At 43.5% G+C, this 20,176-nt stretch overlaps 1 protein-coding gene and 1 long non-coding RNA gene across 2 annotated transcripts in view; one reads left to right on the top strand and one right to left on the bottom strand.

Moving 5' to 3' along the window:
• The window catches only part of LOC130282493 (uncharacterized), a 47,096-nt gene that overhangs the window by 5,872 nt on the left and 21,048 nt on the right, over positions 1-20,176 (top strand). The gene's annotated exons all lie outside the window — the stretch shown is intronic.
• The window catches only part of PPRC1 (PPARG related coactivator 1), a gene marked incomplete in the record, with an annotated part of 55,153 nt that continues 52,628 nt past the window's right edge, over positions 17,652-20,176 (bottom strand). The window contains 1 exon segment of the mRNA XM_056530777.1: positions 17,652-18,066. Within this exon segment, the coding sequence (XP_056386752.1) occupies positions 17,963-18,066 (104 nt within the window).

The raw sequence follows: 20,176 nt of genomic DNA, 5'->3' as shown, positions 1-20,176 counted from the left end.
ACTAACATGCTGTTGTAGACCGCAACTTCACCTTTTCATAAGGGGTTAAAGGAGAAAAAGCCCCCCAAAATTTGTAACACAATTTCTCCCGAGTACGGCGATACCCCATATGTGACCCTAAACTGTTGCCTTGAAATACGACAGGGCTCCAAAGTAAGAGCGCCATGCGCATTTGAGGCCTGAATTAGGGATTTGCATAGGGGTGGACATAGGGGTATTCTACGCCAGTGATTCGCAAACAGGGTGCCTCCAGCTGTTGCAAAACTCCCAGCATGCTTGGACCGTCAACGGCTGTCCGGCAATACTGGGAGTTGTTGTTTTGCAACAGCTGGAGGCTCCATTTTGGAAACAGTGGCGTACCGGACGTTTTTCATTTTTATTGGGAGGGGAGGGGGCTGTGTAGGGGTATGTGTATATGTAGTGTTTTTTACTTTTTATTTTATTTTGTTAGTGTAGTGTTTTTAGGGTACAGTCACACGGGCGGGGGATTACAGCGATTTTCCCGCTGCGAGTTTGAGCTGCCGCACAAAATTTGCTGCATCACAAACTTGCAGCCTGATACTCACTGTAAGCCCCTGCCCATGTGAATGTACCCTGTACATTCACAGGGGGGGGACCTCCAGCTGTTACAAAACTACAACTCCCAGCATGCACAGTTTATCAGTGCATGCTGGTAGTTATAGTTTTGCAACAGCTGGAGGCACACGGTTGGGAAACACTGAGTTAGGAAACAGACAATGCTTCCCAACCAGTGTGCCTCCAGTTGTTGCAAAACCCCAACTCCCAGCATTCTCAGGCATGCTGGGAGTAGTAGTTCGGCAACATCTTTAGAGCCAGATGTTGCCGAACTACAACTCCCAGCATGCTGGGAGTTGTAGTTTTGCAACATCTGGAGGACTACAGTTTGCAGACCACTAATACAGTGGTTCCCAATCTGTGCCCTTCCAGATGTTGCAAAACTACAACTCCCAGTATGCCAAAACTGTCCAGGCATGCTGGGAGTTGTAGTTCTGCAACATCTGAAGGGCCAGATGTTACAGAACTACAACTCCCAGCATGCCTGGACAGTAAGGGCATGCTGAGGATGTGTAGTTTTGCAACATCTGGAAGGGCACAGTGGTCTCCAAACTGTGGACCTCCAGATGTTGCAAAACTGCAACTCCCAACATGCCCAGGCGCCAAGGGCTGTCTGGGCATGCTGGGAGTTGTAGTTTAGAGTCCCATTACAGCAATGCATGTCGCTTTACGGCGACGAGCATTGCTGTAAAGGGCCCGACCGCGGCTGAAGATCTACTCACCTGTCGCCGCCGCCATCTTCCTCGCCGGGATCCGGGTCTTCAGGGACGAGGTAAGTACCAGGGCTGGTCCCCAGCACTCCCCCGTCCCCCGCGGCGTCCTCCGGTCTTCCTCCCGTCCTCTCCGGACTTCAAGGGGCCGGGCAGGACGGGAGGAAGTAACCGCCCCCCCCCCTTGCGATTGGTCGGTTAGTTAACCGACGGATCGCAGGGGATAGGAGGAGGTGGCAGGCTTGCCACCTCGCTCCTAGTCTTCAGCATGGTCCTGGCTGTCTGTGACAGCCGGGATCATGCGAAATTACCAGGCGGTCCGGTCCCAGAGACCCGATCAGCCCGGTATCGCCGCAGATCGCAAGGGCGATTTCCCTTGCGATTTGCGGCGATCGCCAACATGGGGGGCCTACATGGCCCCCCTCGGCGTTTGCCCTGGATGCCTGCTGAAGGATTTCAGCAGGCATCCAGTTCCAATCTCGGCCCGGCGCGCGTCAGAGATCGGAAATACAACAGGACGTTCTCTAACGTCCTTGGGCATTAAAGCCCAGGTAGTGGGGACGTTAGAGAACGTCCTATGTCCTTAACAGGTTAAAGGGGTACTCCCGTGGAAACCTTTTTTTTTTTTTTAAATCAACTGCTGCCAGAAAGTTAAACAGATTTGTGAATCACTTCTATTAAAAAATCTTTACCCTTCCAGTACTTTTTAGGGGCTGTATACTAAAGAGAAATCCAAAAAAAAGAAATGCATTTCCTCTGATGTCATGACCACAGTGCTCTCTGCTGACCTCTGCTGTCCATTTTGGGAACTGTCCAGAGCTGGAGAAAATCCTCATAGCAAACAAATGCTGCTCTGGACAGTTCCTAAAATGGACAGCAGAGGTCAGCAGAGAGCACTGTGGCCATGACATCAGAGGAAATGCATTTATTTTTTGGATTTCTCTTTAGTATACAGCCCCTAAAAAGTACTGGAAGGATTAAGATTTTTTTAATAGAAGTGATTTACAAATCTGTTTAACTTTCTGGTACCAGTTGGTTAAAAAAAAAAAAAGTTTTCCACGGGAGTACCCCTTTAATTTAAAGGGGTACTCCCGTGGAAAACATCTTATCCCCCTGCAGCACCCTAGTCATCCGGTGCAGGGAGAGAACTCCGCTCCATGCTGGATGACTGGTGACTACAGCTGCCATGCCCCCTGCATTCATGTCTATGGGAGGAGGCGTGACGGCTACGTAGTAGCCATCATGCCCCCTAACATAGACATGAATGGAGGGGGCGTGGCATGACGTCATGAACACTGAAGCTCCAAGCTGCCAGCCCTGAGATCGCAGGGGTCCCCAGTGGCTGGACTCCCAAGATTAAACATCTTATCCCCTATCCTTTGGATAGGAGATAAGATGTTTTCTGGTGGAGCACCCCTTTAAGGACACAGCCAAATTTTTCAAATCTGACCTGTGTTACTGTAATGTCCCAGTACAGAACATGGTTCTGTATTACCCTTAGGCCCTGCCAGGTTGAATCCCGCAGTGACCTGGGGGCTCTCCTGCAGTGTCTCCCCCTGCTGTTATTATGAGTGTCATTTATTGTCATAGGATTATAGTCAGTATGTTAATGTATAGTTAGGCTAAAGGACCTGTGGAATGTCACATGTTATGTTATCACATGATGTTACCTAGAGGGCACCAGCTTAACCTATGACCTGCAACTTGACCAATGGGCTTTGGCTCAGCCCCCCCCCCCCTCTATATAAGGGGGCGGCAATTACAACTCTCTCTCTGTTATGTCTTATGCTCCCTGCTAAGGAACAGCAAACACCAGAGATCTCAGTGCTAGTGACCAGCACCTGGAAGGCCGCAAAGCTACAGTCATTCCAGTAAGTCAAAAGTCTATGTCTGCTGTCACTACCCATAGTCAAGTCCAGTATAAAGTCAAGCCTCAAGATAATTATCTAAAGTCAATTACAAGTCTAATTGGTCCCAGCAAGCTGCGAGGTCCTTCTATGTTCCTGGCCACCTCCCTGGGAATCTGGTCTAGCTGTGAAGATAATACCATCCATCTTAGCTCAGTAAATCCTCTGTTAACGCATAACTGGTTGTGGACTCTCCTTTCACTGCCTAGCCATTAGAATAGTGGAGATACCGTTCGTGTGGTTCCGGTACCCAAAAACCACTCTGGCGTCACAAACATTAGAGGTTAATACCATTTTGCCCCTCCACCTACACACCCCATGGTCCCGCCATCACAGTGGGTCACCTCATTACTTTATGCACTTATAACTCTGAGATGCTTTACTAATTATTCTGATTCTGAAATAGTTTTTTCGTGACATATTCTTCTTAGAATAGTGTTATATTTTTATCGATATTTGTATAATTTCTTTGTGAAAGAATCCAAAATTAAAAAAAAAAAAAATTAGAATTTTTTTTAAATATGAAATGCTCTGCTTGCAAGGAAAATTGTCATTCTAAGTAAATGACATTCTGATTCACATTTACAATATGTCTACTGTATGTAGGAATCATAAAGTAGATATCTTTTTACTTTTTGAAGACACTAGAGGGCTTCAAAGTTTAGTAGCAATTTTCCCGAAAATTTCAAAATCTGAATTTTTCAGGGACCAGTTCAGTTTGAAGTGAATTTGAGGTTGCCGTTCTATTAGAAATCCCCCCCCCCAAATGACCCCATTTAAAAAACTGCACCCCTCAAAGTATTCAAAATTTCATTCAATAAGTTTGTTAACCCTTTAGGTGTTTCACAGGAAACGCAGCAAAGTGCAAATTCAAAATCTAAATTTTTTTCACTAACACGTTGTTGTAGCCCCAAATGTTTCATTTTTAGAAGGGGGTAAAAGGAGAAAAAGACCCTCAAAATATGTAACACAATTTCTCCAGAGTGTGGAAATCCCTATAAGTGGATGTAAAGTTCTATGCAGGCGCACAACAGGGCTCAGAAGGGAAAGCGCGCCATTTGGCTTTTCGAGAGAGAATTTGGCTGGAATAGTTGGAATAGTTTTTGGGGGCCATGTTGCAGCCAGAACGGCGGAATCCCCCCCCCCCCCCACACACACATGTCACTCCATTTTGTAACCTACACACCTCAAGGAGCATCTACAACCCATGGGTGTCTGACACAATTTTGGAACAGTGGACTGTGAAAATGAAAAATTAACATTTTTAGACTAAAATGCTGGTGTAATCCCTAATTTCATATTCACAAGGGGTAAAAGGAGAAAAAGCCCCACAAAATGTGTAACTCAATTTCTCCCAAATACGGAAATGCCCCATATGCGGAGGTTAAGTGTTGTGCAGGCGCACAACAGGGCTCAGAAGGGAAGGAGCAACTTTTGGCTATTAGAGAGAATTTTGCTGGGAATGTTTTTTGGGGGCCATGTTGCAGTTACAAAGCCCCCCATGGTACCAGAACAGTGGGAAAAAAAACACATGTGACACCATTTTATAAACTATACCCCTCAAGGAATGAATTAAGGGGTGCAGAGAGCATTTACACCCCAGAAGTGTGTGACACAATTTTGGAACAGTGTGCCATGAAAAATACAAATTTTTACACCAACAAACCCCTAATTTGTTGTAACCCCTAATTTTTCATTTTCATGGGGGGGGGGGGGGGGCAAAAGAAGAAAGCCCCACAAAATTTGTACCCCAATTTCTCCTGAGTATCAAAATACCCCATATTTGGATGTAAAGTGCTCTGTGTGCGCATGGCAGGGCTTAGAAGGGAAAAAGCACCATTTGGCTTCTGGAGAGTGCATTTGGCTGGAACAGATGTTTGGGGGGCCATGTTGCATTTACAAAGCCTACGTGGTGCCAGGACAGTGAAAACCCCCCTCATGTGACACCATTTTGGAAATTACACCCCTTAAGAAATGTAATAAGGCATGCAGCGAGCATTTGGACACCAAAAGAACAGAGGGCCGTAAAAATGAAAAATTAAATTTTTTTACACTAACATGTTGGTGGAGCCCCAAACATTTAATTTTTACACGGGGTAAAATAAGATTAAAGTAGAAATGCGGCATAAATATTTTAAGTCCCCCTGTGCCCGGGCTGCAAAAACAAAAAAAACACTTTAACTCACCTTCCTACGTTCCCCTGTATCGGCTCCTTAAACGACAGTGCGCTCAGCCTATCACCGGCCGAGGCGGGACATTGCTGCGTCCGGTGATACGCTGACCACAGTGTGACGTTTTGAGCCCAAGAAGCATGGAGCCGAGCAGCGATGGATGAACGGGACGCCAATACCGGAGCATCGGGGGAACGTAGGAAGGTGAGTTAATTTAATTTTTTTTAGTTTTTGCAGCCCGGGCACAGGGGGACTTAAAATATTTATGCCGCATTTCTACTTTAAGCAGACAAAATTTGTAACCCAATTTTTCCCAAACACAGGAATACCCCATATGTGGACGTAAAGTGCTCTGTGGGCGCACGGCAGGGCTCAGAAGTGAAGGCGTACCTTTGGGCTTCCGGAGAGTGCATTTGGTTGAAACAGATGTTGGGGGCCATGCTGTGTTTATGAAGTCTCCATGGTGCCATACCAGTGGAAGCCTCCCTCATGGGACCCCATTTTGGAAACTACACCCCTAAAGGAATGTAACAAGGGGTGCAGTGAGCATTTACACCCCACAGGTGTTTGACAGATTTTTGGAACAATGGGCCGTGAATATAAAAAAATTAAAATGTTCATATTCATGGACATCTGTGGGTTCTAAATGTTCACTGCCCCCTTTATTACAATCCTTAAGGGGTGTAGTTTCCAAAATGGGGTCACATGTGGTTTTCTTTATAGGTCAGAACTTCTGCAACTATCAGCCATTCCTATGTAAATGACAAATTAAGGCCTCAAATGTACATGGTGCTCTGTGACTTCTGAGCCATGTTTTCGTACTCAGGATAATTACATTAAAAAATTTGGAGGTCTTTTTCCACTTTAACTTTTTTTGTGAAAATTTTAAATATGGGGCAACACAAGCATGTTAGTGTAAAAAATATATTTCTTTTCACACTGACATGATGGTGTAGCCCCCAAGTTTTCCTTTTTATAAGGGGTAAAAGTCCCCCAAATTTCCTCATCTTGGCTGCATTGATGGGGGTCCATCTATTGGGCCTAGCCAAAAAAGCATTGGGCCACAAACTGTTTGGCGTACAAGTTTGTTTGAGCCGCCATCAAATTGACAAAGTCCTCAAGCCGTCACACGGGGCGGAGTCCTGACGTCACGGACTTCCGTTCCCGTAGTCGCGACTCAGACCCTCCAGCGCTTCCAGACAAAAAAACAGGTGGATCCCCAGCGGCGGGACCCCCGAGATCAGACATCTTATCCCCTATCTTTTGGATAGGGGATAAGATGTCTATGGTGGGAGTACCCCTTTAAGGGGATAAATAGGATGTGTGTGCACTGCTCACTGCTCTTCCTCTCTATTTCCAGACAGGACAAGAGTGAGCACAGAGGAGTGAAAATCACCACCTCACTTCCAGGACTTTGTCCCAGCCTGTGCTTCAGCTAGGACAAAGATGATGTTGCAGCCGGCCAGGATTGTGTTCTGGATTATATGAGGACCCCTAATGATTTTTCTTTTTTTTTTAATTTATTATAAGCCATGATTTCTTTTAAAAGGAAAAAATTTTTTATGACGTATAATAGAAAGGTTAATGTTTTACCAAGATGTACAACATATAATGTTTCTGATTCTGACAAAGCCTATTTAAGATCTAAAGACGTTGGGGAAAAATTATCTTGCGGTCACGCTCCAAGAACCAACCCATGACTAAATGACTCTTGTGGCATTGTCTTGTTGAATAAGTCATTCTGAATTGGTGAACCACAATGCGTAGACTGATCCTACTGTCTATACCAGTGTTTCCCAACCAGGGTGCCTCCAGCTGTTGCAAAACTCCAACTATTTAACAGCTGGAGGCACCCTGGTTGGGAAACAATGCTTTTAGGGGTATCCTGGGATTTTGTTTGACTATGTTACCGCGGCTGTAAAGTTAGTGTAGTTCATAATATAGTGTCTGTATCTGTGTTTGATGGCTGGTCTTTCAATTCTTAGGTGATCTTTGCCCCAATGTTTATCTTTTAACAGCATATAGAAGAGGGTTGTCTCAGGTTTTCCCAAGTTGCAGTGCAGCCCAAGAAATTACATCACTAGTCATGTGATAAAAGGGAGCATGGTAGTCCTTCAGTGGGTGGAACGACTTCTGGGTGGAAGATAATTCTCAATAGGGATGCAGGGAATTGTAGTTTTAAGCACAGCACGCAATGGGTGGAATGGCTGATGTGTGGGAAGGAGAAGAGAGACCTTACACTTACAAACAAGGGATCCTGGGACTTGTAGTTGGAGGGAGGGAACTCCAACAAGCAGCAGTGTTATGGTGGACTCAACACAGTCCACCATAGCACTTTGTCCCAGGACAACCACAGATCCTTCCTAAGCATGTCCATTACTGTCTGGCAGGAAAGTACTAAAGTCACGTTACGATGGATAACCCCTTTAAGATGTACAGCTTGTAGATGAAACAAGTACACTTCTATAATGAAATGCGAACGATCCAGCACTTGGAATTTTGCAGCTTTATTGTAAATCCACTTAAAACAGCATGAGACAACTCCACACTTGAAAAAGTCTGATGCATCTTGGCGCGTTTCGAGCGCATGCACTCTTTGTCAAAAGATGCTTTCAATGGTAACCAGCACATAGAAATAGGAAGTTCCACAGGTGGAAAACATTTTTAAAATGACATGCCGCCTGATGAACAAGCGGTTCACAATGAGTTAAGACCAAAAAGAACATACATTCAAGTAACTTGATTCTGTTAGAATTTAATTATTTTTTTGAGAAATATGAAAAAACTGAAATGTATATGTAAATGTCTTCAGATAGAAAAAGGAAAAGATTGAAAGAGGAATGAGTGAAAACATGAATTTAAAGGGTACCTCTCATCAAATAAACTTTTGATATATTTTAGATTAATGAATGTTGAATAACTTTCCAATAGCATGTTAATGAAAAATATGCTTCTTTCCATTGTATTTTTCTCGATCAGTCCTGTCAGCAAGCATTTCTGACTCATGCTGGAGTCCTAAACACTCAGAGCTGCCAGCCTGCTTTGTTCACAGCCAAACAGGCTGTGAACAAAGCAGGCTGGCAGCTCTGAGTGTTCTCCTTTGTGAACAAAGCAGACTGGCAGCTCGTAGTGTTTAGGACTCCAGCATGAGTCTGAAATGCTTGCTGCCAGGACTGGTAGGGAGACCCCTAGTGGTCATTTCTTCAAAGTGGAAAATTAAATAGAAAGAAGCATATTTTTTAATAACATGCAATTGTAAAGTTATTCTGCATACATTAATCTATAATATCAAAAGTTTTTTTGATGAGAGGTACTCTTTAAGTGTGTGGTCCATAATATGAAAAAAAAATTTAAAAACATAGGACAAATCGTACAATGTGAACTAAAACTCATACAAGTAAGACATAGTATTGTGCCATATAGACCATGAAAGGACAGATGAGAGAAATAATTATATTTCTATTAATAATGGAATAAAAGTTCTTTAGTTGAGGCCACTAGGTATTCTTGAATACCAGGGTGAATTGCCAAAATGCTTCTCTATCCATAAGCTTACGTTGAATGTCTCCTCCGCTGATGTTCATATATATCTTCCCTATGGCATATACTCGAATAAGAGATGTCTCTGTCATGTTTTTGTACGAAATGTAAAGACGCGCCAGAGCGATTCCTAAAAGTTGTATTAGTAACATCATTAACATGTTCCAAAAAACGTGTTTTAAGTTTACGAGTAGTGCAACCTACATATTTTTTGCAGCATGCCTCACCTTCAATGATATAAACACAGTGAGTAGTATTGCAAATGAGATAATTTTTAATTTTGTAAGATTTGGTCTCTTCTGCATTTGAAAAGTTTTGCACTCTTTGACAAATTTGCAAGTGCGGCCTACAGAAGAGCCGCACCGGTAAAAGCCTGTGGTGCGTAACCAAGTTTCTGTTTGGGACGTGACTATGCTTGGAGAAAGTAAACCACCTAGGGTAGGTGCCTTTTTAGGGACTATGCAGCATCCCCATTTGAGTCTGTCAGATATACACGGATCATCTTTTAAAATATGTAAATTGTTATTAATAATACGCTTAATCTGTTTGAATTGACGTGTGTATGTGACACTCAAAACCGATGCAGTCATTTGATTCATTTCAGGGCATTCCTTGCTGTTTTCTGGTAAGTACCGGTAAATTGTTTCTTTTTTAATGACTTGCTGGTATACATTTTGTAGATGTTTATTTTTGTACATACAAAATTGTAACCTAGATGTCAATAGTGTGGCCTCATGCTAAAATTCACTTGTGTCTGAGCAGTTTCGTCTAAAGTCTGGTTAATTCTCCTAATGGAATAGCTTTTACCGTGCGTGGATGGTGATTAGAATCTACTCTTAATATGGTGTTTCCTGAAAGAGGTGTACGGTACGGTCCATAAAAGGGACACTGCGGAGTTGGAAAGGGTGCAGAGACGCGCGACTAAACTAATATGGGGCATGGAACATCTTAGCTATGAGGAGCAATTAAAGGAGTTACAATTGTTTAGTCTTGAGAAGAGACGTTTAAGGGGGGATATGATAAACGTATACAAGTATATTAATGGCCCATACAAAAAATATGGAGAAAAACTGTTCCAGGTTAAACCCACCCAAAGGACGAGGGGGCACTCCCTCCGTCTGGAGAAGAAAAAGTTTAGTCTCAAGGGGCGACACGCCTTCTTTACCGTGAGGACTGTGAATTTATGGAACGGTCTACCTCAGGAACTGGTCACAGCAGGAACAATTAACAGCTTTAAAACAGGATTAGATACATTCCTGGAACAAAATAAGATTAATGCTTATGAAGAAATATAAAATCTCATCCCTTCCCCAATATCACGCCACATCCCTACCCCTTAATTCCCTGGTTGAACTTGATGGACATATGTCTTTTTTCGACCGTACTAACTATGTAACTATGTAGATGTAGTGATGGTGTTGCCGGTAATTCCCCTCAAACGCAAGTCCAAAAATGTCGCACTGTCTGAATGGAGCTCAAACGTAAATTTGAGATTGAAGGAATTGGAGTTGAGATAGTCAACAAAAAGTGGTACGGGAGAGACGTTCCCCCCCTCCAAATGAGGAGGAGGTCATCTATGTATCTCCCGTACCACTTTAAGTGACCAGAGTACGGATTGGAAACAGCATAAATATACAACTCTTCCCAGTGCAACATTGTCAGATTCGCTAGAGAGGGGAAGGTCCGGGCCCCCATTGAAACTCCGCTACATTGAAGGAAAAATTAATCAAAAGAAAAAAAATTGTGTGTGTTAAGAAACCAAGTTACCTTCAAAATGTAACTGATCAAATCATGGGTGTAATTGCTATATTTACATAAATGAAATTTTCGGGCGTCCATGGCAATCCCCCACGGAATGCTTGTGTACAGCGAAGTAACATCACACGTGAGCCAGTGCCAATCAGGCTGCCACACAAGTTTGTGAAGGTGGCCAAGGAAGTCCTTAGAGTCCTGGAGATATCAAGTGAAACCTTTTGACTAAAGGTTGGAGCAATTGATCCAACCATGATGATAATCTTTCAGACATGGATCCCATGCTAGATACAATGGGTCTCAAGTCCAAAAGGATCCAAACCGTTGTGAGTTTTTGGTAAAGCATGCATGATTGGTAGCTTAGGATGTTCTATAAATAAATATTCAGCTTCCTTTTCCTTTAAAATACCACGTTACTCCTTCCATCAATGTTTTTAACTCTCGTTGAAAGGCTTTGGTGGGATCATTTTTAAGCTTGCAATACGTTTTAGAATCTGCTAACAGTTTTTGTATAGACGATATATAATTTTTTTTGTCCATAACTGTAACTAGACCTCGCTTGTCCGACATTTTTATAGTTATATCATTACAGGATTGTAATTCCTTTAGAACAAGACGCTCCTTTGAATTTAAGTTATGTCTGGACATTGGATGTAAATAAAGTTTTTGTTTAATTCCACCAAATCCTTTTCAACCTGGTTTTGGAACCTATCCATACATTCGGTCCTAGATTGAAGAGGATAGAAGTATGGGTTCTTAGTAATATAATTGCAATTGTGGGATACGACTGGCGAAACAGCTCCTGAATCTGTAAAATCCCGCAATGCAACAGCTTGCTGCTCATTGAAATCCATTGCGCTATGCTCATTAAAGAGGTATTCTGGGCAAAAACATTTTATCCCCTATCCAAAGGAAAGGGGATAAGATGTCTGATCGTGGGGGGCCCGCTGCTGAAAACCCCCGCCAGACAGAAGGAATTGCTCACCTTAGCTACCTTCTGAGAGGAAGCTGGGCAACTCAAAAAGCGGTTTCAATCTTAAGGCTACCCACAGTCGGTGCTCAGACATAAAGAGGCTAGAACATCTGACCGCACTCTGTTGACTCCTAAAACCGTTGATTTGAGTCAAAAGTCACCTACCCGAATTATGGGGACATTTGATGCGGCTGCTAACGTAGTTAAATGAATCATTGAGAATTATTGGGCAATATTGAGTACGGATTCTATAGTTGGCCCGTTGGCGGAAAAAGATGAGCGAATTTACAGAGATTCAATTAGTCACGAACTTCTCGGCTTGACAGTTGCTGACTTTAGCCTGCGTAAATGAGTTCAACTTTCAGGTGCTCCGGTGGCTGGAGACTCTCTCCTAGGACTGTATCCACCTTTTCCAGCCCACCGGAGCGTCTGAAATCTGAGCTAATTTATGAAAATTCATCAACTGCCGAGCCGAGAAGTTTGTGACTAATCAAATCTCTAAGTTCGCTCATCTCTAATCATTACGTATAGGAGAGGCCCTAATCTTGGTGATCGGCTCATTTATAGCCATTTTGTACCTCTGAGGCATCCAGGCAATTGGCTAGAATGTAAAATTGTGGGTATATTTAAATGTGGATCTTGTAAGGATTGTAAATTGGTGAAAGCATCTAAAGAATTATGTGGTTTTAAAAATGATATCTATAAAAATACGGCTTACGATAATCGGTTATAAATCTATCTAATTATTCTTGTCCTTCAGGATATGTAGGGAAAACATTGAATGAGTTTAGGCGTTGGATTCGAGCATGTAGGGGATGTCAGACATAAGAGGGAAAAAACCCTTGTAATTCACATGAATAATTATTCTGATGACCCTTACAATTTGAAATTCCAAATAGTTGCGGTTGAATACATGTCACCAAACTAAACTTTTGATATATTGTTCCTTATGTTATTATAAGACACTTTGCTATTTACTTGCTGTTGAAATTCTCAACCTTTATATGTTTTTAATGTGACTGAAAACACAGCCACTAGGTGGCTCTGTTCTGTTCCTTGCCACAAGTCAAACAGTTTGGTCTCTACCCGGATTTGCAGAAGTCCAAACACAGGAAGTACATGCGGGGCATGGAAAGAGTCACAGTTCTGGCAGGCTTCAGTGACGTCGCACCTGCTGGGGAACACACACTTTCTCCTGTCGGGAGCTCAGACAATGTGAGCAAAGGGAACTGTATGATACACAGCTTTTTAGAGCTCAAATTTTTTTTTTTTTTTAGGGCAGGAGGGGTGTTCGGGAATATCATCTGAGTTAGTTTAGAAAATATGGTTTCATGACAGGTACTCTGTTCAAAATTGCCCCTTTCAAATTTTTCTTAAAGACTCCTGCAAAGTCATGCACATTATCCCCCCATGGTCTCAATGATGTTATATCTTTTACCACTTTTATCTGATCCAATAGAATAACTTGGTTTGCCTCAATCTTTGTTCTATGTAGTTTATTTACGTAGACCACTAGGCAAATGCAAGTTACCGTATTTATCGGGGTATACCACGCACCCTCATTTTACCAAGGTTATTTGGGTAAAAAAAGTTTTTTACCCAATATCCTTGGTAAAATGAGGGTGCGTGTGTGTGCGCGCATGTGTATACCCCGATATACTTTCTTAGCCCCCAGGAAAGGCAGGAAGAAAGAGGCAGTCGCTGCCCACTTCTCTCCCAATGCCTTTACTGTGGTCTAGAGCCCTGCTGCCACCACTTCTCTCCCCCTGGCTATCAGCGCCGCTGCCCCATTGCCTCCCCCCATCCCCGGTTTTCTAATTACCTGTTGCCGGGGTCTGCTCCGGTTTGGCGTCTATGCGTCACACCGGAGCCAGAAGCAGCGCGGACCCGACCCCGGCAACAGGTAACTATAAAACCAGGGATATGGGGGGGGAGGCAATGGGGCAGCGGCGCCGATAGCCAGGGGGAGAGAGGCGGCAGCAGCAGGGCTCTAGACCCCAGGAAAGGCAGGGGCAGAGAAGCGGGCAGCGACGGCCTCTCTCCCCCTGCCTTTCCTGGGGTCAGAAAAAACAGGGGTGATGGGGGAAGTAATGGGGCAGCGGCGCCAGCAGTCTCTGGACCCCAGGATAGGCAGGGGCAGAGAATCGGGCAGCGACGGGAGGTCTCTGGACCTGCAAAAGCCACTGCAGTTCATTGATTTAAAGCGCCCGCTTTAAATCATTGAACTGCAGCGGCTTATCGGCGTATAACACGCAGATACACTTTAGGCTAAAAATTTTAGCCTAAAAAAAAAAATGCGTGTTATACGCCGATAAATACGGTATATTGGGGGAGATTTATCAAAACCTGTCCAGATAAAAGTTGCTGAGTTGCTCATAGCAACCAATCAGATCACTACTTTCATTTTCCAGAGGCCTTCAAAACAAAACAAAAAACATGAAAGTAGTGATCTGATTGGTTGCTATGGGCAACTCAGCAACTTTAACATATTGTTACATCTACTTGACTATTACTCTTTCTATTATATCTTTTGTAGCATCCCCTCTGTTTCAGTATCTTCAGCAGGCTTTTTAATAACCATATAAGGGACACTTCCAAAATCTGTTCTCTGTAATTTTTACTGTGGGACATACGAAATGTGTGATCCTGCTATTTTATCTTCTGAGGAGAGTCATATGGGCTTTTGTCAATCTACAGCTATTTTTACATATACTTGTGTTTACTTTCTCCCGTAGGTACTAATAAGGGACCCGTGAATGAATATCCTGTTAATCCAATTTATTGGGCCATACTAGGAGCACTGGGTGGATACCTTACTGTCGAATATCCATCTAATTTATGGATCTACATTTATCTAACTACAGTAAATAAAGAAAGTTCTTGATTATACCTATGTCATCCATTAGCGATATGTAATTTCATACCAGTTTGATATCTTCTAAATATTACTTACCTCTTTTGTTATACCATTTTCCTCTGTACATTGTGTGGGCTCTCCACATAATTGCATTGAGTGTATTTTTAGTTACCGTATTTTTCGTCCTATAGGACGCACCGGCGTATAAGACGCACCCAATTTATAGGTGTAAAATCTAAAAAAAAATAAAGATTTTGAACCCAATAGTGGTCTTCAACCTGTGGACCTCCAGATGTTGCAAAACTACAACTCCCAGCATGCCCGGACAGCCGTTGGCTGTCCGGGCATACTGGGAGTTGTAGTTTTGCAACATCTGGAGGTCCGCAGGTTGAAGACCACTGCATAGGAGGTAATACTCACGTGTCCCCGCCGCTCCGGACCCGTCACCGCTGCCCTGGATGTCGCTCCATCGCTGTCGCCGTGTCCCCGTCGCTCCGGAACGTCTCTGGTGCCGGCCGGGTATCCTCGCTCTCCGTTGCCGCCATCACGTTGTTACGCACGCCGACGCACGTACACGACGACGAGGAAGGAGAACGCCGGCCATACAGGGGATCCCTGAACGGAGAAGACACCGAGGAGGCAGGTAAGGTCCCCCCCGGTGTCCTGTAAGCACTAACCTGGCTATTCAGTCGGGCTGTTCGGGACCGCCATGTGTCCTGTAAGCTGTTCGGGACGCCAAGATTTCACCGCGGCGGTCCCGAACAGCCCGACTGAGCAGCCGGGTTAGTATCACTTTCGCTTCAGACGTGGCGGTCAGCTTTGATCGCCGCGTCTGAAGGGTTAATATAGGCCATCAACGCGATCGGTGATGTCCTGTATTAGCAGTGGGTCCCGGCCATTGATGGCCGCAGGGACCGTCACGATAAGGGTGTATTCGCCGTATAAGACGCACAGACTTTTCCCCCCAGTTTTGGGGAAGAAAAAGTGCGTCTTATACGGCGAAAAATACGGTATCTCTCCTCCATCCCTGAAGAACTCAAATGATATGAGAGAAACGCGTTTGAAGGAGTCAGAGATTTAATTGTTACCCTATATCCCTCCACACTTTATATTAGGTAGGGCAAATATAGGTTAGGCAGGGATAGCTGCTATTGGGTGGAGAATAGGGATGGTCACCTGTACCCTTTTTCCTACCCTACCTGCTATCTACTGATTGAGAGGTTTTATTTAGCGTTTTCATTTTGATATTTTTTGGACAGTATATATACACACTTGTATCTCCATTTACTGTAATTTTACTGTGCATCTTTGTAACATTATTTTAATGTAGCAGTAAAGGTTACATTTATCTTATCTGGAATCATTGGTGTTTTTTGTTTGATCTGAAGTTTGATTTTGAAGGGTGATATACCAAGGGCCATCTATCATTGAGGGCTTCAGGGCATACCTCACCTTATTCCCTTTGGTTATAATGCCAAACAAACACTGCCACCTAATGGGCAAATGTTTATCATCAAGACAAACTCCCTAGTTAACCCCTTAAGGACCGGGGTTTTTTCCATTTTCGTTTTTTGCTCCTTGCCTTTAAAAAATCATAACTTTCAATTTTGCACCTAAAAATCCATATGATGGCTTATTTTTTGCGCCACCAATTCTACTTTGTAATGACGTCAGTCATTTTGCCCAAAAATCTATGGTGAAAGGGAAAAAAAAAAATCATTGTGCGACAAAATTGAAAAAAATAAATAAATGCTGTTTTGTAGCTTTTGGGGGCTTCCGTTACTACGTAGTAAATTTTTCGGTAAAAATGACACCTTATCTTTATTCTGTAGGTCCATACGGTTAGAATGATCCCCTACTTATATAGGTTTGATTTTGTCGCACTTCTGGAAAAAATCATAACTTCATGCAGGAAAATTAATACATTTAAAATTGTCATATTCTGACCCCTATAACTTTTTTATTTTTGTGCATATGGGGCGGTATAAGGACTCATTTTTTGCGCCGTGATCTGAAGTTTAACGGTACCATTTTTGCATTGATAGGACTTCTTGATCGCTTTTTATTCATTTTTTCATGATATAAAAAGTGACCAAAAATGCACTATTTTGGACTTTGGAATTTTTTATGCGCGTACGCCATTGACCGTGCGGTTTATTAACAATATATTTTTATAATTCGGACATTTCCGCATGCGGTGATACCATATAGGTTTATTTTCACTGGTTTTTTTTATGGGAAAAGGGGGGCGATTCAAACTTTTAATAGGGGAGGGGTTAAATGATATTCATTCACTTTTTTTTTGCAGTGCTATAGGTCCCATAGGGACCTATAACACTGCACACACTGATCTATTACATTGATCACTGGTTTCTCATAGGAAACCAGTGATCGATGATTCTGCCGCATGACTGCTCATGCCTGGATCTCATGCACTGAGCAGTCATTCGGCGATCGGACAGCGAGGAGGCAGGTAGGGATCCTCCGGCTGTCCTGTAAGCTGTTCGGGATGCCGCGATTTCGCCGCGGCTATCTCGAACAGCCCATTGAGCTAACCAGCAGTTTTTACTTTCACTTTTAGCCGCGTGGCTCAGCTTCTGTACTCATACGTCCTTGGTCCTTAAGGGGTTAAAGGGGTACTCCACTGGAAAACATTTTTTCTTAAATCCACTGGTGCCAGAAAGAAACAGATTTGTAAATGACTTCTATTTAATAATCTTAATCCTTCCAGTACTTAGCTGCTATATGCTCCACAGGAAGTTTTCTTTTTGAATTTCCTTTCTGTCTGACCACAGTGCTCTCTGCTGACACCTCTGTTCATGTCAAGAACTGTCCAGAGTAGAAGCAAATCCCCATAGCAAACCTCTCCTGCTCTGGACAGTTCCTAAAATGAACAGAGGTGTCAGCAGAGAGCACTGTGGTCAGGCAGAAAGGAAATTCAAAAAGAAAACTTCCTTCGTAGTATACAGCAGCTGATAAGTACTGGAAGGCCTAAGATTTTTTTAAATAGAAGTAATTTACAAATCTGTTTAACTTTCTAGCATCAGTTGATTGAAAAAAAAAATATTATAAATATATTTAACACCAAGAAATTTACCAACCTTCCAATCTCCAGCCCTAAATAATGAAACACAAGGACTCATTTTATATATCATATATATTTTTTATTGATCTGCATAGTGATTCCTCTCATCATATCTGCGCAGTCAATTCCAGAATGCACATTAAGCGCCGTTAAATAGGTTAGAAAAACAAATTTATAAAAAAAATTTATGATGTCTTTAAACCTTTTTTTATGATTATTTTTTTTCTATTTATTTAAAAAAAAAAAATAATCCAGCACTTCCTCCCACCTCCACTCCGAACGTAGGGAGTTCTTCATGCTCGTATTTAGTGAATGGCCATATATCCAGTGTTTTGAGGTAAGCTTGTTGGGTTATATATGATCCTATAGTATGGATGGGCTAGGCGTAGCGTTACCTCCGGTGACTCTTCTGCGCTTGTCTTAATAAGGTGTCGAAATCTAGATCATCATATTTACTTCTAACGGGCGCGGGGTCGAAGTCGTCATGGATCGAATCTGAAATAAAGAGATTTTATGTACTCACCGTAAAATCTCTCTCGTAGCCTACATTGGGGGGACACCGATACTATTGGGTATAGGCTCTTGCCACTAGGAGGCACTGACACTAGGAAAAACAGTCGGCTCCTCCCTGGCAGGATATACCCGCCCACTGAAAGTGAGGTAATCAGTTGTGTCACAAAGCAGTAGGAGAAGCCAACAAGAAATATGTCTGAAGGACCCTGGAAAAGAATCCCGGAGGAAAAAACAAAAAACAAAAAAAAGAACCGGAAAAGAGGAATGTAGAAATGGGTGGGTGCAGTGTCCCCCCAATGAAGGCTACGAGAAAGAGATTTTAAGTGTACAAAAAAGGGAAAAATCTCCTCCTCAGTCACTCTTCATTGGGGGACATAGATACTATTGGGACATACAAAAGCAGTCCCTTAGGGTGGAAATAACCAGAGAAGGGCAGACAGTCCAGAAACTGACGAAACCCTGGGCCAAGAGGCAACAGAGACCCAGAAACTGAGTGTCCAGAAGGTCCCACCGTCCATGGAGATGGACTAGGACGCCAAGGAAGGGATCGTACGTTATAAAGACTCAAACCTATGGTCCACATTGAGAGAGACAAGAAGGGTTGAAAAGAGCTAGAAAACAGACTTCTGGAAACAGAGGGCCAAGCCGGCTGGAAAACAAAAATAGAAGGGGCCCGACAAGGGAACCCCAGCATATTGAACCAACCAGTTCAAGAAAAATGGCAAAAAAAATGCCAGGGAGAGCAGCGCACGCCTGAGAAGAGGGCGAACAGTCAAGTTGGAGACCAGAGCCTCTGGAAAAAAAGGAAGAGAGACTGAAACCGGCTCTAGAAAGGCACGATTCATCAGATCGATGACCGAAATTGAAAAGCTGCACACTTCAAAACCAAAGTCCCAGGGGAACGCCGCGAGCACCCGGGCGGTAACTGACAGTCTGACAGTGCCAGAACAGTGGTAAAAAAACGCAAAGAGGAAAGCACGTCCACGTAGATGGCAAAATGGCCCGACTGGCGTAATCTGGACGTTCCAGGGTCTCCTAGAAGGCTTACACACGTAGGGTGAACAAACCCAGCAGCTGCGAAGCGCTCCGGGAGACATAGGTTCATGTCTGGACATGAAAGGTGCAGTACAGAGACACCGCACCACAAATGGGATCGCAAAGAAGTCTGGGCAGGAGTGCCACCATGCCCTAGACCGCAACCATCACTAACTCCCGAGCTCTAGACTGAGTCTACGGGCAGGAGAATAATAGATATATCCTGACTCAACGATATCGGGACCTTAGCCCCCGAAATTGTCCCATTGCGGAACCGAGTCCAAAGAGTAGCAGAGGCAAGAGAGACCCAGAGAGGTTCAGTAAGTGAATCAACGCACAAAAGAGGGCACATATCTACCTATCTCTTGGCTATACTCATCTCCTGATTTCTTCTGCCAGCTAAAGGCCATGCTACATCATGCCAGGCTGCCATAGCGAGGCGAGCAGGGGCAGTGGGGGTCCCTGACCCAAGGTACACATCCAGGCGCTGGCCGTTGATGAGAAGGGGTTAACGGTCCATACTCTATGCACTGTGCCCCTTTGTCGCATGTGGGAGATAAGGTAGCGCCATGCTACTGTAGCCCAATTTAGAATAATAAGAGGAAAAAAACTAAACGTACTTAACTAGAAAATATATATTTTTTTTTTCTTTAAACACAAGGTCTGGGAAGCTCCCAGACCTGTGTCTTGCCTCCTACTGACACTAGCTAAAACTGGTTACCTCACCTCCAGTGGGCGGGTATATCCTACTGTCAGCGCCGCCTAGTGGCAAGAGCCTATACCCAATAGTATCGGTGTCCCCCAATGAAAAGCTACCAAGAAACAAAACTTTTATTAGAATAATGTAAAAAGATGTATATACAGTAACGGATAAAATCAGTGGGTAAGGGCATTCCAGGCACAGCATACAGCAGTATTTCCCAACCAGGGTGCCTCCAGCTGAGACAAAACTAAAACTTCCAGCATGCCCAGACTACCAAAGGCAGTCAGTGCATGCTGGGAGTTGCAGTTTTGCAAAAGTTGGAGGCACCTTGGTTGGGAAACCCTGCCATAGAGA

Source organism: Hyla sarda, chromosome 7, assembly GCF_029499605.1.
Source record: "Hyla sarda isolate aHylSar1 chromosome 7, aHylSar1.hap1, whole genome shotgun sequence".
Taxonomy (NCBI): Eukaryota; Metazoa; Chordata; class Amphibia; order Anura; family Hylidae; genus Hyla; species Hyla sarda.
This window is presented reverse-complemented; position numbering and strand designations above follow the sequence as displayed.